We start from the raw sequence: 25,491 nt of genomic DNA, 5'->3' as shown, positions 1-25,491 counted from the left end.
GGACAGATTAACGATCAAAAGTTATCGGACAGAATTTCTCTACTTCAATATTTGTGGGCGTGGCACTTCGCTAAACTTGGAGTACATTTTTTCAACCGCTAAAGTATGTATTTATGTGAATAGCTCCTACAATTTTGCTCCGATCAACTCCCAACCACGCACATTTTGAAGCAGACACATTGACGATCAAAAGTCATCAGACAGAATTTCTCTAAGTCAATCGGTGTGGGCGTGGCACCTCGCTACATCTGGAGGACATTGTGAAAATCTCTAAACAGTTATATCTCTCATATGCAATAATGGATCAGGCTCAGACCGGTCATGCATGATAAGTGCCCACATTTGTCAAAGGACTCTTCCTAAGTCAATGGATGTGGGCGTGGCCACGCCTCAAACTCTGATGTCTCGCCATGAAACAGGAAGTACTTATAGCTCCTTCATACAGTGTTCAATCTGTTTGATCTTACATACACATGATCAGGGTCCATCCCTCAACACACCTATAGACTCATTTATCTACTACAGCCATAGCGCCACCCTCAGGAAATACATGGTACTGACATTTACATACAATACCCGATCCCTTCCAAATTTGACATGTTTCATCATGGGCCCAGCCTGAACTCATCTATATACACATGTTTGTCATTTGAATAGCGCCACCTATTGGACACAATGAGTATTTACTCTCAGAACTTGTTTTTAACATGCTTGTGATCCCAACTCTTTCTATAATGATCTGTGATGAACAATCCTTCAGAACATAATTAAAGACACAGCAGCTCCTACTGGTGACAGGTGGTACTGCAATGTACACTATGCTGATAACTGCACAGGTAAACTCACAGTTTCAGCCTAGGCAGCACAGCAACACCTGCAGCACATCAGGCGGTGGCTTACAACAGGCGGTAGTGCACATCAGGGAGTCGCGCACATCAGGCGGTGCTTGAACGAGGGCCCGCACATCGCCGCTTGCGGCTTTAATTAGGGCCCGAGCACCGACAATGTCGGCGAGGCCCTCTTGTAACCCGAGTGATTATTATTAGGGCCCGAGCACCGACAATGTCGGCGAGGCCCTCTTGTAACCCGAGTGATTATTATTATTATTATTCTTCTTTATTACGCCGTTTCAAACCCCAATTTGCTTGCCATAACGCGGTGCAAAAGTCCCCAACCGCTGCACATGCACCAGGCCTGGCGAAAATTTCGACATTTTGGTGGTCCCGAAAAAAAATTCCCCAAAATGGCTAAACGGCGCCCCCTTGAATTTGAAAATTTCGGAGGGCCAGCCCCTCACGACGGTTCAACATGCATGCATGAAATTTTTTTTGGGAAGGTGTCATGCCAAGACCTACAAAAAATCCTCTTAACGTCGTGGTGAAATCCCAACAGGAAGTCGGCCATTTTGAATTTTCTGTTTTTTACCCCATTATTTTGGGTATGTATTTCTTCGAACTCCTCCTACAGTCTTGGTCCCACCAACTCCCAACCACGCACATTTTGGAGTGGACAGATTAACGATCAAACGATATCAGACAGAATTTCTCTAAGTCAATTTTTGTGGGCGTGGCACTTCGCTAAACTTGGAGTACATTTTTTCAACCGCTAAAGTATGTATTTATGTAAATAGCTCCTACAATTTTGCTCCGATCAACTCCCAACCACGCACATTTTGAAGCAGACACATTGACGATCAAAAGTCATCAGACAGAATTTCTCTAAGTCAATGGATGTGGGCGTGGCCACGCCTCAAACTCTGATGTCTCGCCATGAAACAGGAAGTACTTATAGCTCCTTCATACAGTGTTCAATTTGTTTGATCTTACATACACATGATCAGGGTCCATCCCTCAACACACCTATGGACTCATTTATCTACTACAGCCATAGCGCCACCCTCAGGAAATACATGGTACTGACATTTACATACAATCTCCGATCTCTTCCAAATTTGACATGTTTCATCGTGGATCCAGCCTGAACTCATACACATACACATGTTTGTCATATGAATAGCGCCACCTAATGGACACAAGCAGTATTTACTCTCAGAACATGTTTTTAACATGCTTGTGATCCCAACTCTTTCTATAATGATCTGTGATGAACAATCCTTCAGAACATAATTAAAGACACAGCAGCACCTACTGGTGACAGGTGGTACTGCAATGTACACTATGCTGATAACTGCACAGGTAAGCTCACAGTTTCAGCCTAGGCAGCACAGCAACACCTGCAGCACATCAGGCGGTGCCTTAAATCAGGCGGTAGTGCACATCTAGGACTCGCGCACATCAGGCGGTGCTTGAACGAGGGCCCGCACATCGCCGCTTGCGGCTTTAATTATTATTATTATTTCTTTCTTTCTTTGTTACGCCGTTTCAATGCCCAATGTGCTTGCCATAACGCGGTGCAAAAGTCCCAATCTGTTGCACATGCACCAGGCCTGGTGAAAATTTCGACATTTTGGTGGTCCCGAAAAAAATTTCCCCAAAATGGCTCAACGGCGCCCCCTTGAAGTTGGAAATTTGAAAAGGCTAGCCCCATAATACGGTTCAACATACATGCATGAAATTTTTTTTGGTAAGGTGTCATGCCAAGACCTGCAAAAAATCCTCTTAACGTCGTGGTGAAATCCCAACAGGAAGTCGGCCATTTTGATTTTTCTGTTTTTGACCCCTTTATTTTGGGTATGTATTTGTTCGAACTCCTCCTACAATTTTGCTCCCACCAACTCCCAACCACGCACATTTTGGAGTGGACAGATTAACGATCAAACGATATCAGACAGAATTTCTCTAAGTCAATTTTTGTGGGCGTGGCACTTCACTAAACTTGGAGTACATTTTTTCAACCGCTAAAGTATGTATTTATGTAAATAGCTCCTACAATTTTGCTCCGATCAACTCCCAACCACGCACATTTTGAAGCAGACACATTAACGATCAAAAGCTATCAGACAGAATTTCTCTAAGTCAATCGGTGTGGGCGTGGCCACGCCTCAAACTCTGATGTCTCGCCATGAAACAGGAAGTACTGATAGCTCCTTCATACAGTGTTCAATTTGTTTGATCTTACATACACATGATCAGGGTCCATCCCTCAACACACCTATGGACTCATTTATCTACTACAGCCATAGCGCCACCCACAGGAAATACATGGTACTGACATTTACATACAATCTCCGATCTCTTCCAAATTTCACATGTTTCATCATGGGCCCAGCCTGAACTCATATACATACACATGTTTGTCATATGAATAGCGCCACCTAATGGACGCAAGCAGTATTTACTCTCAGAACATGTTTTTAACATGCTTGTGATCCCAACTCTTTCTATAATGATCTGTGATGAACAATCCTTCAGAACATAATTAAAGACACAGCAGCACCTACTGGTGACAGGCGGTACTGCAATGTACACAATGCTGATAACTGCACAGGTAAGCTCACAGTTTCAGCCTCGGCAGCACAGCAACACCTGCAGCACATCAGGCGGTGGCTTACATCAGGCGGTCGTGCACATCAGGGAGTCGCGCAACTTAGGCGGTGCTTGAACGAGGGCCCGCACATCGCCGCTTGCGGCTTTAATTAGGGCCCGAGCACCGACAATGTCGGCGAAGGCCCTATTGTATCCCTAAGGATTATTCTTATTATTATTATTATTATTATTTCTTTCTTCCGTATTTTGTATGTCAAATGTGCTTGCCTTAACGCGGTGCAAAAGTCCCCAACTGTTGCACATGCACCAGGCCTGGTGAAAAATTCGACATTTTGGTGGTCCCGAAAAAAAATTCCCCAAAATGGCTAAACGGCGCCCCCTTGAAGTTGGAAATTTGAAAAGGCTAGCCCCATAATACGGTTCAACATACATGCATGAAATTTTTTTTGGGAAGGTGTCATGCCAAGACCTACTAAAAATCCTCTTAACGTCGTGGTGAAATCCCAACAGGAAGTCGGCCATTTTGATTTTTCTGTTTTTGACCCCTTTATTTTGGGTATGTATTTGTTCGAACTCCTCCTACAGTTTTGGTCCCACCAACTCCCAACCACGCACATTTTGGAGTGGACAGATTAACGATCAAACGATATCAGACAGAATTTCTCTAACTCAATTTTTGTGGGCGTGGCACTTCGCTAAACTTGGAGTACATTTTTTCGACCGCTAAAGTATGTATTTATGTAAATAGCTCCTACAATTTTGCTCCGATCAACTCCCAACCACGCACATTTTGAAGCAGACACATTGACGATCAAAAGTCATCAGACAGAATTTCTCTAAGTCAATTGGTGTGGGCGTGGCCACGCCTCAAACTCTGATGTCTCGCCATGAAACAGGAAATACTTATAGCTCCTTCATACAGTGTTCAATTTGTTTGAAGTTACATACACATGATCAGGGTCCATCCCTCAACACACCTATGGACTCATTTATCTACTACAGCCATAGCGCCACCCTCAGGAAATACACGGTACTGACATTTACATACAATCTCCGATCTCTTCCAAATTTGACATGTTTCATCATGGGCCCAGCCTGAACTCATATACATACACATGTTTGTCATATGAATAGCGCCACCTAATGGACACAAGCAGTATTTACTCTCAGAACATGTTTTTAACATGCTTGTGATCCCAACTCTTTCTATAATGATCTGTGATGAACAATCCTTCAGAACATAATTAAAGACACAGCAACACCTACTGGTGACAGGTGGTACTGCAATGTACACTATGCTGATAACTGCACAGGTAAGCTCACAGTTTCAACCTAGGCAGCACAGCAACACCTGCAGCACATCAGGCGGTGGCATACATCAGGCGGTGGTGCACATCAGGGACTCGCGCACGTCAGGCGGTGCTTGAACGAGGGCCCGCACATCGCCGCTTGCGGCTTTAATTATTATTATTTCTTTCTTTGTTACGCCGTTTCAATCCCCAATGTGCTTGCCTTAACGCGGTGCAAAAGTCCCCAACCGTTGCACATGCACCAAGTCTGGCGAAAATTTCGACATTTTTGGGGTCCCGAAAAAAAAATCCCCAAAATGGCTCAACAGCGCCCCCTTGAAGTTGGAAATTTGTAAAGGCTAGCCCCATAATACGGTTCAACATACATGCATGAAAATTTTTTTGGTAAGGTGTCATGCTAAGACCTACAAAAAATCCTCTTAACGTCGTGGTGAAATCCCAACAGGAAGTCGGCCATTTTGATTTTTCTGTTTTTGACCCCATTATTTTGTGTATGTAATTGTTTAAACACCTCCTACAATTTTGCTCCAATCAACTCCCAACCACGCACATTTTGGAGTGGACAGATTGACGATCAAACGATATCAGACAGAATTTCTCTAACTCAATTTTTGTGGGCGTGGCACTTCGCTAAACTTGGAGTAAATTTTTTCAACCTCTAAAGTATGTATTTATGTAAATAGCTCCTACAATTTTGCTCCGATCAACTCCCAACCACGCACATTTTGAAGTAGACACATTGACGATCAAAAGTCAACAGACAGAATTTCTCTAAGTCAATGGATGTGGGCGTGGCCACGCCTCAAACTCTGATGTCTCGCCATGAAACAGGAAATACTTATAGCTCCTTCATACAGAGTTCAATTTGTTTGATCTTACATACACATGATCAGGGTCCATCCCTCAACACACCTATGGACTCATTTATCTACTACAGCCATAGCGCCACCCACAGGAAATACATGGTACTGACATTTACATACAATCTCCGATCTCTTCCAAATTTGACATGTTTCATCATGGGCCCAGCCTGAACTCATATACATACACATGTTTGTCATATGAATAGCGCCACCTAATGGACACAAGCAGTATTTACTCTCAGAACATGTTTTTAACATGCTTGTGATCCCAACTCTTTCTATAATGATCTGTGATGAACAATCCTTCAGAACATAATTAAAGACACGGCAGCACCTACTGGTGACAGGTGGTGCTGCAATGTACACTATGCTGATAACTGCACAGGTAAGCTCACAGTTTCAGCCTCAGCAGCACAGCAACATCTGCAGCACATCAGGCGGTGGCTTACATCAGGCGGTAGTGCACATCTGGGACTCGCGCACATCAGGCGGTGCTTGAACGAGGGCCCGCACATCGCCGCTTGCGGCTTTAATTATTATTATTATTGTTTCTCCCGACTTTTCAAACCCCAATGTGCTTGCCATAACGCGGTGCAAAAGTCCCCAACTGTTGCACATGCACCAGGCCTGGTGAAAATTTCGACATTTTGGTGGTCCCGAAAAAAAAATCCCCAAAATGGCTAAACGGCGCCCCCTTGAATTTTAAAATTTCGGAGGGCCAGCCCCTCGCGACGGTTCAACATGCATGCATGAAAATTTTTTTGGTAAGGTGTCATGCCAAGATCTACAAAAAAGCCTCTTAACGTCGTGGTGAAATCCCAACAGGAAGTCGGCCATTTTGATTTTTCTGTTTTTGACCCCTTTATTTTGGGTATGTATTTGTTCGAACTCCTCCTACAGTCTTGGTCCCACCAACTCCCAACCACGCACAATTTGGAGTGGACAGATTAACGATCAAACGATATCAGACAGAATTTCTCTACGTCAATTTCTGTGGGCGTGGCACTTCACTAAACTTGGAGTACATTTTTTCAACCGCTAAAGTATGTATTTATGTAAATAGCTCCTACAATTTTGCTCCGATCAACTCCCAACCACGCACATTTTGAAGTAGACACATTGACGATCAAAAGTCATCAGACAGAATTTCTCCAAGTCAATCGGTGTGGGCGTGGCCACGCCTCAAACTCTGATGTCTCGCCATGAAACAGGAAATACTAATAGCTCCTTCATACAGTGTTCAATTTGTTTGATCTTACATACACATGATCAGGGTCCATCCCTCAACACACCTATGGACTCATTTATCTACTACAGCCATAGCGCCACCCTCAGGAAATACATGGTACTGACATTTACATACAATCTCCGATCTCTTCCAAATTTGACATGTTTCATCATGGGCCCAGCCTGAACTCATATACATACACATCTTTGTCATATGAATAGCGCCACCTAATGGACACAAGCAGTATTTACTCTCAGAACATGTTTTTAACATGCTTGTGATCCCAACTCTTTCTATAATGATCTGTGATGAACAATCCTTCAGAACATAATTAAAGACACAGCAGCACCTACTGGTGACAGGCGGTACTGCAATGTACACTATGCTGATAACTGCACAGGTAAGCTCACAGTTGCAGCCTAGGCAGCACAGCAACACCTGCAGTACATCAGGCGGTGCCTTAAATCAGGCGGTAGTGCACATCAGGCGGTGCTTGAACGAGGGCCCGCACATCGCCGCTTGCGGCTTTAATTAGGGCCCGAGCACCGACAATGTCGGCGAAGGCCCTATTGTATCCCTAAGGATTATTCTTATTATTATTATTATTATTTCTTTCTTCCGTATTTTGTATGTCAAATGTGCTTGCCTTAACGCGGTGCAAAAGTCCCCAACTGTTGCACATGCACCAGGCCTGGTGAAAAATTCGACATTTTGGTGGTCCCGAAAAAAAATTCCCCAAAATGGCTAAACGGCGCCCCCTTGAAGTTGGAAATTTGAAAAGGCTAGCCCCATAATACGGTTCAACATACATGCATGAAATTTTTTTTGGGAAGGTGTCATGCCAAGACCTACTAAAAATCCTCTTAACGTCGTGGTGAAATCCCAACAGGAAGTCGGCCATTTTGATTTTTCTGTTTTTGACCCCTTTATTTTGGGTATGTATTTGTTCGAACTCCTCCTACAGTTTTGGTCCCACCAACTCCCAACCACGCACATTTTGGAGTGGACAGATTAACGATCAAACGATATCAGACAGAATTTCTCTAACTCAATTTTTGTGGGCGTGGCACTTCGCTAAACTTGGAGTACATTTTTTCGACCGCTAAAGTATGTATTTATGTAAATAGCTCCTACAATTTTGCTCCGATCAACTCCCAACCACGCACATTTTGAAGCAGACACATTGACGATCAAAAGTCATCAGACAGAATTTCTCTAAGTCAATTGGTGTGGGCGTGGCCACGCCTCAAACTCTGATGTCTCGCCATGAAACAGGAAATACTTATAGCTCCTTCATACAGTGTTCAATTTGTTTGAAGTTACATACACATGATCAGGGTCCATCCCTCAACACACCTATGGACTCATTTATCTACTACAGCCATAGCGCCACCCTCAGGAAATACACGGTACTGACATTTACATACAATCTCCGATCTCTTCCAAATTTGACATGTTTCATCATGGGCCCAGCCTGAACTCATATACATACACATGTTTGTCATATGAATAGCGCCACCTAATGGACACAAGCAGTATTTACTCTCAGAACATGTTTTTAACATGCTTGTGATCCCAACTCTTTCTATAATGATCTGTGATGAACAATCCTTCAGAACATAATTAAAGACACAGCAACACCTACTGGTGACAGGTGGTACTGCAATGTACACTATGCTGATAACTGCACAGGTAAGCTCACAGTTTCAACCTAGGCAGCACAGCAACACCTGCAGCACATCAGGCGGTGGCATACATCAGGCGGTGGTGCACATCAGGGACTCGCGCACGTCAGGCGGTGCTTGAACGAGGGCCCGCACATCGCCGCTTGCGGCTTTAATTATTATTATTATTGTTTCTTCCGTATTTTCAAACCCCAATGTGCTTGCCTTAACGCGGTGCAAAGTTCCCCAACCGCTGCACATGGACCAGGCCTGGTGAAAAATTCGACATTTTGGTGGTCCCGAAAAAAAATTCCCCAAAATGGCTAAACGGCGCCCCCTTGAATTTGAAAATTTCGGAGGGCCAGCCCCTCACGACGGTTCAACATGCATGCATGAAATTTTTTTTGGTAAGGTGTCGTGCCAAGATCTACAAAAAAGCCTCTTAACGTCGTGGTGAAATCCTAACAGGAAGTCGGCCATTTTGATTTTTCTGTTTTTTACCCCATTATTTTGGGTATGTATTTGTTTGAACTCCTCCTACAGTTTTGGTCCCACCAACTCCCAACCACGCACATTTTGGAGTGGACAGATTAACGATCAAACGATATCAGACAGAATTTCTCTACGTCAATTTTTGTGGGCGTGGCACTTCGCTAAACTTGGAGTACATTTTTTCAACCGCTAAAGTATGTATTTATGTAAATAGCTCCTACAATTTTGCTCCGATCAACTCCCAACCACGCACATTTTGAAGTAGACACATTGACGATCAAAAGTCATCAGACAGAATTTCTCTAAGTCAATCGATGTGGGCGTGGCCACGCCTCAAACTCTGATGTCTCGCCATGAAACAGGAAATACTTATAGCTCCTTCATACAGTGTTCAATTTATTTGAAGTTACATACACATGATCAGGGTCCATCCCTCAACACACCTATGGACTCATTTATCCTCTACAGCCATAGCGCCACCCTCAGGAAATACATGGTACTGACATTTACATACAATCTCCGATCTCTTTCAAATTTGACATGTTTCATCATGGGCCCAGCCTGAACTCATATACATACACATGTTTGTCATATGAATAGCGCCAACTAATGGACACAAGCAGTATTTACTCTCAGAACATGTTTTTAACATGCTTGTGATCCCAACTCTTTCTATAATGATCTGTGATGAACAATCCTTCAGAACATAATTCAAGACACAGCAGCACCTACTGGTGACAGGTGGTACTGCACAGGTAAGCTCACAGTTTCAGCCTAGGCAGCACAGCAACACCTGCAGCACATCAGGCGGTGGCTTACATCAGGCGGTCGTGCACATCAGGGACTCGCGCACATCAGGCGGTGCTTGAACGAGGGCCCGCACATCGCCGCTTGCGGCTTTAATTCTTATTATTATTCTTCTTCTTCCGTATTTTGTATGTCAAATGTGCTTGCCTTAACGCGGTGCAAAAGTCCCCAACTGTTGCACATGCACCAGGCCTGGTGAAAAATTCGACATTTTTGTGGTCCCGAAAAAAAATTCCCCAAAATGGCTAAACGGCGCCCCCTTGAATTTGAAAATTTCGGAGGGCCAGCCCCTCACGACGGTTCAACATGCATGCATCAAATTTTTTTTGGTAAGGTGTCATGCCAAGATCTACAAAAAAGCCTCTTAACGTCGTGGTGAAATCCCAACAGGAAGTCGGCCATTTTGATTTAACCCAATTTGCAAGATTACGTATTTATGTAAATAGCTCCTACAATTTTGCTCCGATCAACTCCCAACCACGCACATTTTGAAGCAGACACATTGACGATCAAAAGTTATCAGACAGAATTTCTCTAAGTCAATCGGTGTGGGCGTGGCACCTCGCTACATTTGCAGGACATTTTGAAAATCTCTAAACAGTAATATCTCTCATATGCAATAATGGATCAGGCTCAGGCCGGTCATGCATGATAAGTGCCCCAGCCTGAACGCCTCTATAGGCAAATATTCACCAATATCATATAGCGCCCCCTACTGGCAAGAGAAAATCACATGTCCTACAGTTTTTGTCCAATCAACTCCTGCTTCGCTCACAATGTCGTTGTCACACTGCAGATGAACATTTGTCAAAGGACTCTTCCTAAGTCAATGGATGTGGGCGTGGCCATGCCTCAAACTCTGATGTCTCGCCATTAAACAGGAAATACTTATAGCTCCTTCATACAGTGTTCAATTTGTTTGAACTTACATACACATGATCAGGGTCCATCCCTCAACATATCTATGGACTCGTTTGTCTACTACAGCCATAGCGCCACCCACAGGAAATGCGTTGTACTGACATTTACATACAATCTCCGATCTCTTCCAAATTTGACATGTTTCATCATGGGCCCAGCCTGAACTCATCTTTATACACATGTTTGTCATTTGAATAGCGCCACCTAATGGACACAATGAGTATTTACTCTCAGAACATGTTTTTAACATGCTTGTGATCCCAACTCTTTCTATAATGATCTGTGATGAACAATCCTTCAGAACATAATTAAAGACACAGCAGCACCTACTGGTGACAGGTGGTACTGCAATGTACACTATGCTGATAACTGCACAGGTAAGCTCACAGTTTCAGCCTAGGCAGCACAGCAACACCTGCAGCACATCAGGCGGTGCCCTAAATCAGGCGGTAGTGCACATCTGGGACTCGCGCACATCAGGCGGTGCTTGAACGAGGGCCCGCACATCGCCGCTTGCGGCTTTAATTATTATTATTATTGTTTCTTCCGTATTTTCAAACCCCAATTTGCTTGCCTTAACGCGGTGCAAAAGTCCCCAACCGTTGCACATGGACCAGGCCTGGTGAAAAATTCGACATTTTGGTGGTCCCGAAAAAAAAATCCCCAAAATGGCTAAACGGCGCCCCCTTGAAGTTGAAAATTTCAGAGGGCCAGCCCCTCGCGACGGTTCAACATGCATGCATCAAATTTTTTTTGGTAAGGTGTCATGCCAAGATCTACAAAAAAGCCTCTAAACGTCGTGGTGAAATCCGAACAGGAAGTCGGCCATTTTGATTTTTCTGTTTTTGACCCCATTATTTTGGGTATGTATTTGTGTAAACATCTCCTACAGTTTTGGTCCGATCAACTCCCAACCACGCACATTTTGGAGTGGACAGATTAACGATCAAACGATATCAGACAGAATTTCTCTACGTCAATTTTTGTGGGCGTGGCACCTCGCTAAACTGAGAGGACATTTTTTCAACCTCTAAAGTATGTACTTATGTAAGCTCCTCCTACAATTTTGCTCCGATCAACTCCCAATCACACACATTTTGAAGCAGACACATTGACGATCAAAAGTTATCAGACAGAATTTCTCTAAGTCAATTGGTGTGGGCGTGGCCACGCCTCAAACTCTGATGTCTCGCCATGAAACAGGAAGTACTGATAGCTCCTTCATACAGTGTTCAATTTGTTTGATCTTACATACACATGATCAGGGTCCATCCCTCAACACACCTATGGACTCATTTATCTACTACAGCCATAGCGCCACCCTCAGGAAATACATGGTACTGACATTTACATACAATCTCCGATCTCTTCCAAATTTGACATGTTTCATCATGGGCCCAGCCTGAACTCATCTATATACACATGTTTGTCATATGAATAGCGCCACCTAATGGACACAATGAGTATTTACTCTCAGAACATGTTTTTAACATGCTTGTGATCACAACTCTTTCTATAATGATCTGTGATGAACAATCCTTCAGAACATATTTAAAGACATGGCAGCACCTACTGGTGACAGGGGGTACTGCAATGTACACTATGCTGATAACTGCACAGGTAAGCTCACAGTTTCAGCCTACGCAGCACAGCAACATCTGCAGCACATCAGGCAGTGGCTTACATCAGGCGGTCGTGCACATCAGGGAGTCGCACACATCAGGCGGTGCTTGAACGAGGGCCCGCACATCGCCGCTTGCGGCTTTAATTATTATTATTTCTTCTCCCGACTTTTCAAACCCCAATGTGCTTGCCTTAACGCGGTGCAAAAGTCCCCAACTGTTGCACATGCACCAGGCCTGGTGAAAAATTCGACATTTTGGTGGTCCCGAAAAAAAATTCCCCAAAATGGCTAAACGGCGCCCCCTTGAATTTGAAAATTTCGGAGGGCCAGCCCCTCACGACGGTTCAACATGCATGCATGAAATTTTTTTTGGTAAGGTGTCATGCCAAGATCTACAAAAAAGCCTCTTAACGTCGTGGTGAAATCCCAACAGGAAGTCGGCCATTTTGATTTAACCCAATTCGCAAGATTACGTATTTATGTAAATAGCTCCTACAATTTTGCTCCGATCAGCTCCCAACCACGCACATTTTGAAGTAGACACATTGACGATCAAAAGGTATCAGACAGAATTTCTCTAAGTCAATCGGTGTGGGCGTGGCACCTCGCTACATTTGGAGGACATTTTGAAAATCTCTAAACAGTAATATCTCTCATATGCAATAATGGATCAGGCTCAGGCCGCTCATGCATGATAAGTGCCACAGCCTGAACGCCTCTATAGGCAAATATTCACCAATATCATATAGCGCCCCCTACTGGCAGCAGAAAATCACATGTCCTACAGTTTTTGTCCAATCAACTCCTGCTTCGCTCACAATGTCGTTGTCACACTGCAGATGAACATTTGTCAAAGGACTCTTCCTAAGTCAATGGATGTGGGCGTGGCCATGCCTCAAACTTTGATGTCTCGCCATTAAACAGGAAATACTTATAGCTCCTTCATACAGTGTTCAATTTGTTTGAAGTTACATACACATGATCAGGGTCCATCCCTCAACACACCTATGGACTCGTTTGTCTACTACAGCCATAGCGCCACCCACAGGAAATGCGTTGTACTGACATTTACATACAATCTCCAATCTCTTCCAAATTTGACATGTTTCATCATGGGCCCAGCCTGAACTCATCTATATACACATGTTTGTCATTTGAATAGCGCCACCTAATGGACACAATGAGTATTTACTCTCAGAACATGTTTTTAACATGCTTGTGATCCCAACTCTTTCTATAATGATCTGTGATGAACAATCCTTCAGAACATAATTAAAGACACAGCAGCACCTACTGGTGACAGGTGGTACTGCAATGTACACTATGCTGATAACTGCACAGGTAAGCTCACAGTTTCAGCCTAGGCAGCACAGCAACACCTGCAGCACATCAGGCGGTGCCCTAAATCAGGCGGTAGTGCACATCTGGGACTCGCGCACATCAGGCGGTGCTTGAACGAGGGCCCGCACATCGCCGCTTGCGGCTTTAATCTTATCTTATTTCCAGAGAGAATGTCAGATTTTGATTCATTAGACCACAGGACAGTTTTCCACTTCCCCTCAGTTCATCTTAAATGGGTTCAGAGAAGTCTCTCTCAAACCCGGGTTGTAAGCATTGTTTGAGGTCTGCAGGTAGGAAGGTGAGGTGCAGAGACCTCCTGTGGTGCGGTTAGAGGTTTTTGCTGCTTGATGAAGAAGTAATGATTCCAGCTGAATGGATGTGAAAGCTGATTATAAACCTCATGATTACAATCAGCAGCTTAAACCGAGCAGACGTATCTCTGTGTGATGATGAAGTCCTTCTCTTTAATGAGCCTGCAGAAGGTAACGATGTGAAGGCGTTAGCTGCTGCTGCTTTGTGATCGTTTCAGCTGCTCTCTAATTGAAAGTGAATAATGCAGTAATTTCCTCGCCGCCTTGTAACAATAAAAGCAGCCTTGGTTTGTGCGGCCTTCGTGTTGTCAAACAAATTACCGGCATCTCCGTGCTAACGCAGCAACACCGATATGCGAGTTACAAAAGCCTGAGCATAATAAGGCGGAAGAGGAATGGTGTGTCTTTGTAATTGAGTTGAAGCTGCTGACTGTGATTAATGTGTTTAAACTCGAGCTGTTTGAGAGGAACCGCAGGTTACAGCACACGCTCACTCTGTATCTGTGTATCTGCAGCAAACAGCTAACGAAGAGGGAGACACAGGCAGATATCTCAGACAGACACTCAATAACCCATGATGCTTTGAGGCTGCAGGATCAGATTGGAGCAGAGGAACACACGGAGGACAAAAGGAGTGTGTCTGTGTGTCCTCGCTCTGTGCACGGCTGGATGTTTCAGCGGTGGGTGCTGACTCACTCTGACTGAAGTGTTACACATGCTCACTGTCATTATAACTCAAATCAAAGTCAGCAAACACAGTTCGTTTGGAGGAGAGTCTGAGCTTACTTTGCTGCAGGCTGCAGAGTAATGGTTTTATAATGACAGAATCTGTGAAGAAGCCAAATGAAAAGGAACTCTACCAAAAAACATGCAGCACTAAAACACCCTCGTTTTTCTGCCCCATTAAACCAACGTCTTCTTCTTATTTCCTCTGGATTCTTTGGAAACAGAATTAGCTCTTGGCTAATACTGTTTCTAAATAAACGCATCTCTGTGTTTTTGTCTCATCTTCACAGCAGAGCTTCCTCTAAACATAATCAAACTCTGCAAAGGCTCTGCAGAGCTGTGAAGCTTTCCTCCGTGTATGAAAGCGTGAAAGCTGGGGTTGGTAATCAGATTTAGATACACTTTTTGTCATACTGGTTAAAATGATCTTTATGTCCTGATGGCAATCAATACATGATGTGTTCCTAAAAAAGAGTGAAAAAAAACTGCTATCTACAGCCGGAGTAAACCTGGGAAAACACTAACCAATCACCGTTTTTTGGGTCCCCAAATTTTAAACCAATGAAATCTCGTCCAGCCGTTCTGCCCTCCTGCACGTACATTTCCCCGGCATGCACTCTGAGTCCCCGTCTCCTGCCTCTACTTCCCCTGACTCTATTTACTGCCCCTCTCGCTCGTCCTCGGGCCTGTCCCCTCTGACCTGGTGAGGTGCTTTGCTCAGGACTGTAGTCCGGATCAGAGTCTAAAAAGCTCTCACCAACAAGCAGAATAATTAATGACGTTCAGTAAGTCCTACAGAAAATATATATTTATCGTAGCGTCCGTCCGGATGCTGTAGTGATGACGAGCCGAGTCGTGAACAAGTTGATCTTTAATAACCGGTCACTGTCGGCCGTGATCACGCCAACCAACAAAACAACAATCAATGTTTGAGTGAATGAAGAACTTCTCCTCTTGTCTCTCCTCTCTCCCGCTCACACTCTCTACACCTCTCCTGATGCCTTCACTGACCGTCAACACTGTAGGAATTAAGAACATCTACACTGAACAGGTTTAACAAACAGTAGAGCTGTTACAGTTTTATATGTGTTATAACTTTTATCCTGATCTCGTGTCACCGTTACAACTGGATAATGCTAGAATGACAGTTGTGAGTACTAACAGCAGCCATGTTTGTTTGTGTTTTTAACTTTCACTATGATAATGTTTTGGTGAGGACCGGTTTTGAATCAGTCACGATCATATGGTCGAGAATCAGCGGCGCTCGTGCATGTGAGCGGGGGGCGTCGTTTTGGAGGAGCTCTGAGGGAGGAGGGGAGGGGTTAGACGGAGTCATGAGGAAAAGCTACATTCAAATTCATGCTGTTTTTCCGAGACTGCCAACCCCAGCTTTAACAGAGGAAGCTCTTTACATCCAGTACTGTGTTTGTCTGTTTCAGGCAGCAGTGGTTAAGTCATGCGCCCTGTGTATAGAAGCTGTAGTCATCGAAACAGGAGGCACAAGTTCAATCCAACCTGTGAAACGTTAATCCAAACTCTCTCTCTCTCTGTTTGCTGCTCTATCCACAGTCCTGTCCTCTCAATGAAGACACAAAAACTAAAAAAAATAAACATTCAGTCTGTTTCATAAGAAGCTAAACACTCCTCACAGGAGCTTTAATGCTGAACAATATCAGGGTTCCCACGCGTCCTGGAAAACCTGGAAAACAGTTGACCGCTTTTCCAGTCCTGGAAAACCCCTGGAAAATGGGAGAAAAAGTCAAATGTCCTGGAAAATTATTCCAACATGACTGCATGCGACCTGACAAGGTTAAAAAAAACACATCCCATTTTTGTCATTCAGTTCTATTTAGGTCAATTTATGCACTGATCCTCTGATTATTATTATTATTTATTTATTTCAGTAAGGCAGCTTCCAGAGTCCTTTGCTGGCTCTTTTGTTTTTTACTTAGATCATTTAATATTTTTTGAGAGAAGAGAAAGCTGAGATGAGAGTTGCCCATCATTGTTACTTAGTTGCACTAATAAAGTGCTGTGCATCTGTGGTTGCATTGTTCTATAATTAATTTCCCATCATTTTTAAGCATGTAAGAGATGATTTCATGGATAGCCATAGACTGCACGTCTTTCAATGTAGACTTCCACAGAGAGGAACATATTAGACTATTTAGGAACTAAATTAGGAACTCAATTCATACTGTCATACCAGCTTGATCATCACTGAAAATGTCCTGGAAAATGATCTCTGGAAAAGAGTGGGAACCCTGAATGTATACAGGTTTAGGAGCAACATATGCTGCCATCCAGAGAATGACGTCTTCAGGAAGACCTTACATATTTCAGCAAAACCACATTCTGCACGTGTTACAGCAGCATGGCTCTGTAGTAGAAGAGTCCAGGTGCTGAACTGGCCTGCCTGCAGTCCTGACTCGTCCCCCATTGAAAACTTTGAGCATCATGAAACTAAAAATAGGAAAAAGGAGACCCTTTCTTTTCCGCCCTCCTCATTTATCTTTAGTCTGACTTCCTTTGTTTTTATTCTTCTCTCTCAGGGATAAACGGTGACAGGTGAAGTTTTAATCACAGAGTATCTCTCTTTGGATCCCCCCCTGGGCTACAAACTTTTAAAACCACCTCGTCCTCATAGACATACTTTCTAAATCTGGCTCTGCTCTGTCGTGTCATATCTGCATGCTCTTTGCCATCTGAAGCTGCTCTTAATGCCCTCTCTGTATTATTCAGAGGATATCTGCTTGCACGCTGCTTGAAGCGCCAGCATGAATGGAAGCTGACAAGAGAAACTCTGTCGGGGCAGGATAGCATCTCACAGAGCAATTAGAGGGGCGGTAAGTGAGCTGTCTGGTCCACGTTCAGCAGATCCGCTCCTCAGATATGTGATAGCTTCTGCAGCGGCTCCTCTCGTCTCTCTGAACCCGCAGATTTGGACACTCTGCAACACACGCATGGAAACCTCCCACAAACTGACGACTGTCTGCAGATCCTTTTTTCCACAAAGTATGGACGACATCAAGTGAGAGTGTGAGTGTGAGTCTGTGTGTGTGTGTGTGTCACAGCCACTTAGACGGAGACATTTCCCTCTCCCCCCCTGCTGTGCAAGCCTCCAGCTCGTCTCCTCCTGGAGCTGATTCAGTCTAATAAGCACCATCAAGACAATGATACAAATTATATCTCAAACTTCAGCTTCAGAGCGACCAATGAGCTCCTTGTGTCTCAGTGTGAGCTCTGAGTGTGCAAGTAAAGTGGCGTTATCGTGAAGCATCTGAGTCTCCGTTCCCTTTTAAATGAAGCGTTGTTGATCCTTCCTTGTGTGGTTGTTCTGTTTCTCTCTTCCTCTGTTTTGAGCTTCTGAGTTCTGCAGATGTTTGGATGAGTCCCTGTTGGTGTGTGTGCACTTCAGTGTGCAGGATGAGCATTGTATTACAGCTCTTGTGCATATATATATGCCGCACAATTTGATATAAGTGCATCCTATTGTGCTCGTAGACGTGCAGCTGCAAGGGGGGGGGTCCGCTCATGTTTCATACATGAGCTCATTAGCGGCGCTCAGACTGCCCTCCTCTCCATCCTGACGAACACTCAGCCTCCTCCTCCTCTTCTTCCTCAGGCTCCGCTCACTGCTGGCAGAAAGGCACAGGAAGCAACAGAAGATATCCATCCGACTTTACGCCCTGTAGGAAATCTGGCATGATACGTGAACCTGTCTGTAAAAAGGGTCCCTTACTATCCGCAGGCCCTCTGCAGTTTAATCCAAGCAGGAGGAATCACCTCACCTCCGTCAGGTGTTCAGAGAGAGCCGTCACCTGCAGTGATGAGAGCTGCGTCTTTCTGACAGAGCCTCTGTTTGACGTTACTAATCAATAAGGTGTTTCATAAAGCAGCTCAATAAATCAACTGATCAAAACTTTGTGAGATCCACTTTGTGATTATAAATAACGGCTCAAGTAACAAACTATCCCCTATCTCTCTCTCTACAGAAAGCCGACTGAAGGAAAACACCTCCAGGTATCTGAAGCTGTTGGAGGACAGACTGCACAGGTGAGACTTCCCCCCGTCTCTCTGGTTTTAGTGAAAGGACAGAAACAAAGAGAAGCACAGAAGCACAGAGAAACAGCCTCTGAGGAGGATTTCTCTGTGTTGTCCTCTCAGAGAGGATCGTCTCCCCCATACCTCACCCATCACACGCTCACACCTCTCCTCATCCAGAGGCCCAATTCTCACATCCTTCTGTCTCTCACCTGCACGGCGTCTCCTCCTCTTCTCACCTCACACTGATTTTCTCTTCTCTTAGTTTTCCTACCTCAGCTCCTCTCGCTGAGGGACAAAACACCCTGCTCTGTTTTATTGGAGCAGCAGCCGTGCGTTTCAGCGTGGGTCTAACGTCAGGGTCTGCTGAAAGTCTGGTTCTGTTACTGTGATCCCCATACGAGCTGTTTTCACTCAGTGTCCATCCGAGTGTTCAGAGGAGGAAGGCGAGGCCGCCTGGGTTTTACTCCGAGGCAGGAGCAGCTTATATTGTCAGAGTGTCTGTTTGACCCCTGTCTGAGCTGTGTGAGGGTTTCTGTGTTTGCTCCTCGGAGAGTCAGGGTCACCTCTCTGGACCGGAGCCAGGAGTCAGTCACACTGCAGGCTGTGTGCTGTTGAAAGAAGCACCGGCCGGAGGGCAACATGGCCGTGGTCTCAGTGCCCAGCGGGGAGCACGCCTCTGGACTGTCCTGTCAAAAGGGCAGATGGTCACTCTGGGTGATTTCTGTCTGAATTTATAAGAGAGAGTTTCAGAGGGAGTACCTGTCGGACCTGTGAGCATGACCTGTGAACATGAGAGGACTCTCAGGGAGGAGCGCTCGTCAGGGAGAGCCTTGAGACGCTGCAGGAGCCTAATTGGTGAACAGAGCTGTCAATCAATCAAATTTAAAATCAAACAACTAGAAACATGAACACTGAGATAAATCAGCGTCATAAGAACTAACTGTAACAACATAAACCATTTATCTGACCTGTGTTTGGATCTTACACTTTGACACATGTCCCATCTGTTAACATGGAGGAGGCGGGGCTTATGACCTATACTGCACACAGTCAGCAGGGCGAGCTCTATATGTGTTGGCTTCACTTTTGGGGAGCTATCATGTCATCTATCCTTTTATACAGTGGTAGCTTTAACACAGGGGTTCCCAAAGTTTTCAGCCCCAGACCCCCAAAATATAGGTGCCAAAGGGGCACTGGTGGCCTAGCGGTCTAAGCGCCCCACATACAGAGGCTACAACCCTCGTCGCAGGGGTCGCCGGTTCGATTCCCAGACGGTCGACCATTTCCTGCATGTCCTCCCCCACTCTCTACTCCCCACATTTCCTGTCTCTCTTCAGCTGTCCTGTCAAATAAAGGCAAAAAGGCCAAAAATATAACTTTAAAAAAAAAATATATATATATAGGTGCCAAAGACTTGTGACCCCTACTGTCTCTGGAAGTGGTTAATCTTGCATCATACTTAAATTACTTCATACTTCAAAATTAGTTTACCTACATAATTAACTGTTAGCTAACCCAAAGAAAGCAAGGCAACAAAGAAAGCCAGAAAACTAATGAAATGTACTTATTTGTAGGGTTTTATTTGAAATGTAAGTACTATTGTTGTCTATATTTTTACAATAATGGGCAAAATAAGCAAATTTAGATTACTTAAAAAAATCGAAATAATCTGGAAGACATCTCGCGACCCCTCAGGGGGTCCCGACCCACACTTTGGGAACCCCTGCTACAACACACGGTTGATGTGTTGGTAAATAAGGACACTAAGACACAGTACTTCCTCTTTCTCCTCACCATCACATGGTTTAGGTTTCATGCTGAGTTAGAGGAAACGTCTGAGAGGAGAGAATAGACTGTATAAAATATGGATGTAGTATCTGTGGCGTCACCCATCTGTTCCTGAGCGCTGTTTTGAAGCTGATCGACAGTGGCGGCAGCCATATTGGAAATGTGGAACTCAACCAGGCAGAGTGTGACGTAAAGGGGCGGAGATGAGCCTCCTAGCCAACAGCTATGTGTTCCCGACCAGGAGTCAAGTCAGTCATGTCCTTATTTGGGCAAAACTCGTAATCTTAATATTTTCTAAACCATTGCGTTAGAAAAAAATTCACCCCCTGTACAGTGTGTGCCGATAGAGAGATTAGCTACAGAGAGCAAAGCTGTTTTTTGAACCAGGCTGTAAACATGTTTATTAATGCTGCAAAGATCGTCTTCTTTGAATTGGTGTGTATGTGGTTTCCGGTGTTTCTGCAGCCAGCCTCAAGTGGATTCTTGATGAATTGCAGTTTATAACACTTCCGCATGGGCTTCATCGTTTGAGACCGGAGGTTGCCGCTTTGAGGAGAAGTGAAAGAATATCCTGAAAACATGTTAAATGTCAGATTTCATGAGTGAAAGGAAGTGAAGATATTGAGTATTTTAATGACTCGTTCACTCGCTGCATTGTTCCCATTAAAAAGACAAATAGCATCCAAATCTGAGCAGAAGAGCTCGTGAACAAGGACAAACAGGAGAGTTATTTCCTAATGAATGATCTACATAATGCATTAAACCTCGGCTGCTCATCTGAATACATGTTTCTGTTCTGGTGACACACTTACAGCATCTGCGCCGCTCTAACATCCTGTTCTTTAGCAAGGAAGAGATAATTGCTTTTTTCAGCAGCATCCGTCTCCACGGAGACCAGACATCTCACCAGCACTAATCTACCCCTTCTCCTCCTCCTCCTCCTCTCCTCCTCTTCCTCTCCTCCCCCACTCCTCACCTCCCATCAGCACTGCACTCCATCAGCAGTAATGTACATAAGCGCTGAGTGATGAAATATACAGTGGGTGTGTGTGTATATGTGTGTGTGTGTGTGTGTGTGTGTCGTAAACTGCCCGTTCCATTACGCCAAATCTGTGTCACTGTGCCAGACGGGATGTGTTGAAGCCGCCCGTCGTCGCCTGAAGCTGCAGCAGAGTATTGGAGATGTGTGACCCCTTCTGGATGTAAACGCAGATCGACGGCCGGAGCGCCGATCGATCGGCGATGACAGTGATGAGAGGGTAATTAGTTTACAGTAACCAAGGAGTCGCTGAAGAGTCGCTGTCCAGTCACTAAAGTCTCTGTTAGTGAGAGAGGATCAACACGAGCTGCTTCATGAGGAGATTTATGACACCGCTGTCTAAAGTACTCGATTCTGATTGGTCATCACAACATTTCACAGCAGAGGTCTGTTATTTATTGATAGCTGAGCGTTGCCATAGTGCAGCTTTCTCATATACTGACTGTAATCGTGACAATGTGCAAAGAAGAGTCGCTTTAATGTGAGGCGATATATAACGGATGCTAACTCTGCAGTTATTCTTCATGGAATGTTCCATTTGTTCTCAGAATTCTGACATCAAAGACAGAATTCTCTGTTCTTCCTGCTGACACCTGATTGGTGGATACTACTCAGACTACAGACAGAGACCAGAACCCTTCTCAGACTCAAACCCCAGACCCTGAGATCCAGATTCAACATGTCTCTGAATCAGAATCTGTAATTGCAGGTTAGTTCTAGCTGAAAGTAAAAAGCTTTGTCAGGTCTGTCCTCAAGAGGAGAAGAAAACTACGTCTACAATGTTTGTTTGTTGAATGGAGGTCTATGAAAGAGGATTAGAGACACTGATGTTTTTAAGTAGCTCTGACCTTCTTCACGGAATGTTCCATTTGTTCTCAGAATTCTGACATCACAGACAGAATTCTGGAATTCTGTCTGTGATGTCAGAATTCTGAGAACACCTGCTGTTGATCTCCATACAGACTGTTTCTCCTGCTGACACCTGATTGGTGGACACTACTCAGACTACAGACAGAGACCAGAACCCTTCTCAGACTAAAACCCAGACCCTGAGATCCAGATTCAACATGTCTCTGAATCAGAATCTGTAATTACAGGTTAGTTGCAGTGGCGGTTCTGGGGAGGGGCCAACAGGGGCCAGTGCCCCTGTAAGAACCTGGACCCCCCTGTGGCCCCCCCTCTGCACCAAACAAATATTACACAATAAAAAACTTGGCACTTGGTTCCAGTCCCTTAGAGCGCTAAGGCACTCATGTTGAGTGTTAACAGCAAAACAGCTGCTGTCAGTCTGCATGTTGATCTAGTACACAGTAGTATATATGTCTAGTATATAGGGATGCACTGATGTTTTGCCAGTTTGTTCTCAGCCGGTCCTCGCCCTTCTCAGTCTCTTTTGTCAGGGTTGAATGTGTCCCTCTGACAACACCCTTGGCCCAAGCCTGCCCCCCCCCCAGTAAAACTGGTCTAGAACCGCCACTGGTTAGTTGTAGCTGAAAGTAAAAAGCTTTGTCAGGTCTGTCCTCAAGAGGAGAAGAAAACTACGTCTACAATGTTTGTTTGTTGAATGGAGGTGGGATCCATCATTTCTGATGCTGCGTTCCAGGAAGTCAGGAAATCTAAACGCTGATTGTCTTTAGTGACACAGCATCAAGCAGATTTGTGTCTCAGTGTAAATGTTTGATGTAGAACAGATTGTTAGCTGCTCTTCATGCAGATATCTGTTTATAGAGAGAAAGAAATCCTCCTCAGATTAACAACCATGGGAGCCTAAGTAAAGGATAATGTATAGTGAGCAGGTGAGGGTGAGTTCAAACATGAACTCTGAACGTTTTTGAGACAATTTTAAAATATTGTAATAATAATAAACTCTAAAATACTTTGGTTTAGGTGAGCAAGGATGGCTAGGTAGCGTTCAGTGCTGTCTCCTGTTTCTGTTATATCACTCTAACATGTATAAGGACGTCCCCGCTATACAAACACAACAACAGATAACAAAACAGATGACTGAGGTGAGCAGTAAAGAAGTGAGAGCAGAGAAACTCACCATGAACACCGTCACCACGCCTCAATAATGTTCCAGACGCTGCGTTCACGGACCCGACCTCATACAAACTTGAAAAACTAAAACAGAAATGAGATAAACAACAACAGTTAAATCAAGACAAACACAGACATATCAGTAAATGTTTATGTTAAACATTAGAGTCATATGGGATCTTCTCAGTCCTGGACTCCACATGAACATGGAGGGATATGTGGTTTGAAACAAAGGGACTCAGACACTCAGCTGTCTGCCTCTCATGACGCCTCCCTCCTCTGGTTCATGCTCCGTCTGTCACACCTCATCCAAACATATTATTAGCACCTCTCCTCTGCGCTGTTATCTGAGATGCTGCTGCCTGATTAAAGTCAAACCGCACGGCTCATTCCTCCTGACGTGTGAATTGTGTTTATGGATCATAAACAGCACAGACGCTGCCATGAGACGGGAGGGTGAAAGTTGCATTAATTTTATTTTATTCAGGACGGTAACGTCTCCGGGTGTCGGTGCTTCATTTACCAGAAATAGACTGATAGCCGGATCTTAAGATCACCCAGCCGGGACTGAAGATAGGAGCTGTTGTTCGAGGTATTCATGTGTGAGACCTGAATATTTGTTCTGACTCTGATGGTGTGTCGGTGGTTTATCCTTTAACAGCAGCAACAAAACATACACCGGTGTTTACGGCTAAAATGAGTCCACATTGATGAGAAATAGATTGCGTTGAATTAATCTGTAATTCATCAGTTATGTCATAACGCTTGTTTTATATGCTGTGAACAGAGATTAGTTTCCAAAGCTGAGTTGAAGCAGAGCAGGTCCTCTGTTATCTGTTATCGTTTCATCCTTACGTAAGCAAACAGCTACCAGGAAGTAACATGTAAAATAAACACAGCAGAATCTGAAGACATAAACAAGTTTACTTTCATTATTGATTCAAAGATGATTTATTTATACAGATAATCAGAATCTGATCAGCCTCCATGTCAGCTCACGGTCAAGGCAAGGCAAGGCAGCTTTATTTGTATAGCACATTTCATACACGAGGGCAACTCAATGTGCTTTACATTAAAACATTAAAAGCATTGGAGACATTCAGAAAAATGAAAAATATGATAAAACAGAATAGAAAAGGAAAATTAGAAATATATTAAAAATGACATTAAAATTTCAATTTAAAGTGAGTTAAATTAAGCAAAGATAGGAAGGCAGTGTCAAATAAAAAAGTCTTAATCTTTGATTTAAAAGAGGTGAGAGTTGGAGCAGACCTGCAGCTTTCAGGGAGTGTGTTCCAGATATGTGGTGCATAATGACTAAACACTGCTTCACCATGTTTCATTCTGACTCTAGGGACTGAAAGCAGACCAGTACCTGATGACCTCAGAGGTTGAGGTGGTTCATAAAGTAGTAGCAGATCAGCCTAAACCATTCAGTGCTTTATAAACCATCAGCAGGATTTTAAAGTCTATTCTCTGACAGACAGGAAGCCAGTGTAGAGATCTAAGAACTAGTTTACATTCATTAGTGATTCAAAGATGATTTATTTATACTGATAATCAGAGTCTGATCTGCCTCCATGTCAGCTCACGGTCAAGCGAATACACACGCATGAATGCTTTGTGTTTACTCACTCATTGTGCGCGTCAAAATTGAGTATACATGAGTGTTCAAGGAGCAAATTTTCGCGAGGGGGGGTTCCCATGTCAAACTAGTCTGTTATCAAACAAGGTTGAGCTCGCAGACATTGGGCCTCATTCACTAACAGTGCGTACGCACAAATACGTGCTTAAACGTGTCTACGTGCGTACGAACGTTTGAAGCACAAATCTGGGATTCATCAATA

General features: G+C 44.1%; 1 protein-coding gene across 1 annotated transcript in view; it reads left to right on the top strand.

Moving 5' to 3' along the window:
- LOC117811810 (glutamic acid-rich protein-like) overlaps positions 1 to 25,491 on the top strand; it is a 52,399-nt gene that overhangs the window by 6,316 nt on the left and 20,592 nt on the right. Inside the window, exon 3 of the mRNA XM_034682285.1 lies at positions 18,729 to 18,789. Coding sequence (XP_034538176.1) covers positions 18,729 to 18,789 — 61 coding nt within the window. The remainder of the gene's footprint in view (positions 1 to 18,728; positions 18,790 to 25,491) is intronic.

The sequence above is a fragment of the Notolabrus celidotus genome, chromosome 4, assembly GCF_009762535.1.
Source record: "Notolabrus celidotus isolate fNotCel1 chromosome 4, fNotCel1.pri, whole genome shotgun sequence".
NCBI classification, from domain to species: Eukaryota; Metazoa; Chordata; class Actinopteri; order Labriformes; family Labridae; genus Notolabrus; species Notolabrus celidotus.
Note: the sequence above shows the minus strand (reverse complement) of the source record. Positions and strands in the feature narration are given on the sequence as shown.